The following is a 5,000-nucleotide window of genomic DNA, read 5'->3' on the forward strand; positions in this document are numbered from 1 at the left end:
ATATATGCCATATATATACATATATATGCCATATATATACATATATATGCCATATATATACATATATATGCCATATATATACATATATATGCCATATATATACATATATATGCCATATATATACATATATATGCCATATATATACATATATATGCCATATATATACATATATATGCCATATATATACATATATATGCCATATATATACATATATATGCCATATATATACATATATATGCCATATATATATACATATGTATGCCATATATATATACATATGTATGCTATATATATATATATATATATATATATATATATATATATATACATATATATATACATATATATGCCATATATATACATATATATGCCATATATATACATATATATGCCATATATATATATACATATATATGCCATATATATATATACATATATATGCCTTATATATATACATATATATGCCATATATATATACATATATATGCCATATATATATACATATATATGCCATATATATATACATATATATGCCATATATATATACATATGTATGCCATATATATATATATATATATATATATATATATATATATATATATATATATATATATATATATATATATATATATATACATATATATGCCATATATATACATATATATGCCATATATATATACATATATATGCCATATATATATACATATATATGCCATATATATACATATATATGCCATATATATATACATATATATGCCATATATATATACATATATATGCCATATATATATACATATATATGCCATATATATACATATATATGCCATATATGCCATATATATACATATATATGCCATATCTATATACATATATATGCCATATATATACATATATATATGTATATATATACATATTTATATGCATATATGTCTACACCTGCTTTGTCAAATTGGAGCAGGACTACGGCCCGTACTTTTAAAACCTTTCGCCAGTGCTGGCGAACCTCTGAGTGAGGGAGGCCTTGCTTTTAAACCCAACGTTCGCCAGGGCGGGCGGAGGGATCGCCAGGCGCTAACATCTTGCATTCCTGCTAAATCTAGCGCAAATTTATTTACATCTGCAGTACACATAGCATAACCTAAACTTAATTATTAACCTCGAGAGAACACGAAAATGTTGCTTCCGCAATGGTCTCACTTTATACTATAACAAAGGAGTTAAAATTTAACTTTATGCTATAACAAAGAAGTTGAAAATATACTCTACACTATAACAAAATTAACTTTATACTTCATGCTATACTACACTTTATAATATAACAAAGTTAACTTTAAGGCCCGTACTTTTAAAACCTTTTGCTAATTCTGGCGAAAGGTTTCGCCGGGGGATCGGGAATTTCGTACCATTAAAAGTTCGCCAGGGCTGGCGAACGATCGTATTGGAACAGCCTGGCGATGCAAAGTCGCGAGAGCCCTCCCCTTTCCCGTGTTTAAATTCCATTTTCTTGCTTTCAAATTATGAATTAGTAACATATTCATGTATGATATGATATAGGAATCACATTGTAATTCTAAAATATCTTAAAATCATAAATTATTACGAAATAACGTATATACATTTAGGTTGTTGTTTTGGTTGTAAGGATAATTTTCCTTTCACAAATATTACCAAAAGTGTTTTGATGATGGCATGTTTACTAAGGGCTATAGAAATATAGCTGTAGTGCTCCACCGCCCTATTATGAGGCGTGTCTATCCTAACCTAACCCTTGTATCCCAACAGTTAACTATTTTATATCGGTTAGGTATGGTTAAATTATTAATTTTTAACTCCTTTGTATAAGGTGAGGCTATTACGGATATAACATTATCGTCTTCTCCCTAGGTTAATAATTAACCTTAGATTATGTTAGGTAAGGTAATAAATGACATGATATAAGTAAGGTAAGGTAAGGTAATATAATATAAAAAAATCCCTGCTATGTGCCAACAATATATATTTACTTATATATATATATATATATATATATATATATATATATATATATATATATATATATATATATATATATATATATATATATATATATATATGTTTATATAACATACTGCAGATGTAACAAATTTGTGTTTCCAGCGTTTTTTTCATTCGCCGAAGCGCTAGATTTAGCAGAAATCCAAGATGTTAGCGCCTGGCGATCCCTTTCGTTCGCCAGGCCTGGCGAACACCTGCCTTAGTTTAAAAGTAAGGCCTCCCTCACTCAGATGTTCGCCTGGCGAAGCTTCGCCAGGCGAAAGCTAGCACTGGCGAAAGGTTTTAAAAGTACTTTATACTATACTATATCAACTTTATACTTTTATGCAAAAAATAACTTTATACTTTAACAAAAGAGTTTAAAAATTACTATTTTACTATTCCTAACTGATATAAGACATTGAACTATAAGCCTACAAGGGTATCATTAGACACGCCTCATTATAGGGCGGTGGAGCACTACAACTGTTTCTACAGCCAAAAGTAAACATGCCAACATCAAATCACTTTTGGTAACATTTGTGAAAAGAACATTATCCCTACAACCAAAATAACAACCTAAATCTAAATAAGTCATCTCGGGGTTGGGGGGTAGGGGTAGGGGGGTAGGAATACAGCTGATGTCTTGAGCTCTGGACTGGAACATCGAAGGTCTTGAAAAAACTACGTATATACGTTTTTTCATAATAATAAATATAAGATATTTTAGAATTTCAATGTGATTCCTACATCATATCATATACAAATATGTTACTAATTCATAATTCGAAAGCAATAAAATGGTATTCAAACAGCTCTCGCGCCTTTGCTTCGCCAGGCTGTTTCAATACGATCGTTCGCCAGCCTTGGCGAACGTTCGCCAGGCATGATCTTAATAGTACGAAATCCACGATCGCCCGGCGAAACCTTTCGCCAGCACTGGCGAAAGGTTTTAAAAGTACGGGCCTAAGGCAGGCCGCCGAGAGAGATGCCAATTAGTCAATTTCCTTCTTCTCCACATGCAAACACCTTCCTTAAAAGGCGTTTTAAGCAGGGGAGCGCTCGGGCAAGAATTATTACCGATAGGCGATATCAAAACAAATGAACATCCCTGCACTAAAATATAGGCCTACTGCGTACTAGTCAGAATCCTTCGAATGCGGGCGTTGGGAAAGAACTCCGCTTAATATCTTATCAAAGAAATCATTTTTTTACGGTATCTGATTGTGTAATTTCCATAAAGTCATATTCAGAGAAATTGAAATTGAATAAAAACGAAAGGATAGTGGAAATTATGGGAATGAATAGTTTTTTGCTTATAAATTATGAATCATTATAATACGAACAATTTACTTCCTCGTCTCTCTAAATCGAAAATACATCTGCTATTCCATGAAATAGATAATATTTCAGGTGAATAAAGTCTGAGAAATTCTAGCAACAGTCTTCTGTTGATATTGTATTCGGTGACTGTTATATTTAACTTCATAAAATTGGATATATGGGAATGGATAGGCCTATATTTCAGTCCAGGGATGCTCATTTGTTTTGATAACGCGTCAGAGTGTAAGGGTTGCCCATCGGAAGTGTGTGGCATTGTTTTAGAGACACTTTATAGGAATATATGAGAAAATATTGAGCTTTGTTAAGATGTTAGGGTAGATTCATTTATTCCTCTGCCTTCTTGATGCGGCGCTAGCTTGTCATCTGTTTTGAAATGTGCGCTCAAATTGTTACCAAACGTCAATGAAATAGACTCCACCTTCAACTTATGCATAACTTATCCCTCTCCGAGATTGTTGGTGGGAATACTTGTCTATTGCTTTTAGAACCCAAATATGTATATGCCGTGTGTCAATTTGACTTTTCTATGCTGTCCAAGGACTGTTACGATTTATACATTATAGAAAGACACTTCCTTAAGTCTGGCATCACTGCTTTCCAAGGCAGGCAAGCCTTGTTCAGTGATACCAGACATGTGGAAATGTCTTTCAATAAAGTATAAATCATAAAAGTCCTTGGAGAACATAGAAATTTTCAAAATCGCACACTACATATATATATTTGTTTTTTAAAAGCAATAAACAAGTATTCCCACCAACAATCTCGGAGACGGATAACTTATGCATAAGTTGAGTTTCTTTCACTGGCGGTTGGTAACAGCTTGAGCGCGCATTTCAAAGCAGCTGACAAACTACCGCTGCCTCGAGGTGGCAGAGAAGTAAATAAATCTAATTTAACATCTTAACAAAGTTCAATATTTTCTTCTATATTCGTATAAAGCGCCTCTAAAACAGTGACACACACTTCCGATGGGCAACCCTTACACTCTGACGCGTTATCAAAACAAATGAACTTCACTGAATTGAAATAAAGGCCTACACATCCCATATGTACGATTTTATGGTTAAATATAACAGTCACCGAATACAATATCAACAAAAGAATGCTAAAATTTCTCACTTTTTTCACGAAATATTTTCTATTTCATAGAACAGTATCATTTCTCGATTGAGAGAGGCGAGTAGTGTAAAAGTAAGAGATACATTGTTCATCTTATAATGATTTATGATTTATAAGCAAAAACTTTTAATTCCCATTATATCTTTACGTTTTCAGTTAATTTCAATTTGTTTAAATATAATTTTATAAAAATCACAGACTCAGATACCGAGAAAAAATGATTTCCCGGAGTTCTTTCACTATAGCGCTTTCCGCTATCACTTCACTTAATAAAAAAATGTAACTTACCACATTCTTCAGCATGCCCGGTCCTCCCATGGTCACGAGACTGCAAACGCGTTGGCACCGCAGAGGGAACTGTTCGGACGAGAGAGCTCGAGCGACTGAGGGGCTTTCAGTCGCTCGTGGGCCTTCGTAAGAAAGAACGATTAGGTCATCAGAACGTAGTCGAAGCCGGTGTTGTTACAATCAGCGGTTTTATGAACCTTTGTTTACAATTTTTTTGTGCCAATGCAGGCGTGCAC

General features: G+C 32.9%; 1 protein-coding gene across 1 annotated transcript in view; it reads right to left on the reverse strand.

Annotated features, from left to right (window-relative positions):
- LOC138863641 (uncharacterized) overlaps positions 1 to 4,874 on the reverse strand; it is a 15,038-nt gene extending 10,164 nt beyond the window's left edge. The window contains exon 1 of the mRNA XM_070128453.1: positions 4,765 to 4,874. Within this exon, the coding sequence (XP_069984554.1) occupies positions 4,765 to 4,794 (30 nt within the window). The 5' untranslated portion in view covers positions 4,795 to 4,874. The remainder of the gene's footprint in view (positions 1 to 4,764) is intronic.
- Between the last annotated feature and the right edge of the window lie 126 nt (positions 4,875 to 5,000).

The sequence above is a fragment of the Penaeus vannamei genome, chromosome 12 (genome assembly GCF_042767895.1).
Source record: "Penaeus vannamei isolate JL-2024 chromosome 12, ASM4276789v1, whole genome shotgun sequence".
NCBI classification, from domain to species: Eukaryota; Metazoa; Arthropoda; class Malacostraca; order Decapoda; family Penaeidae; genus Penaeus; species Penaeus vannamei.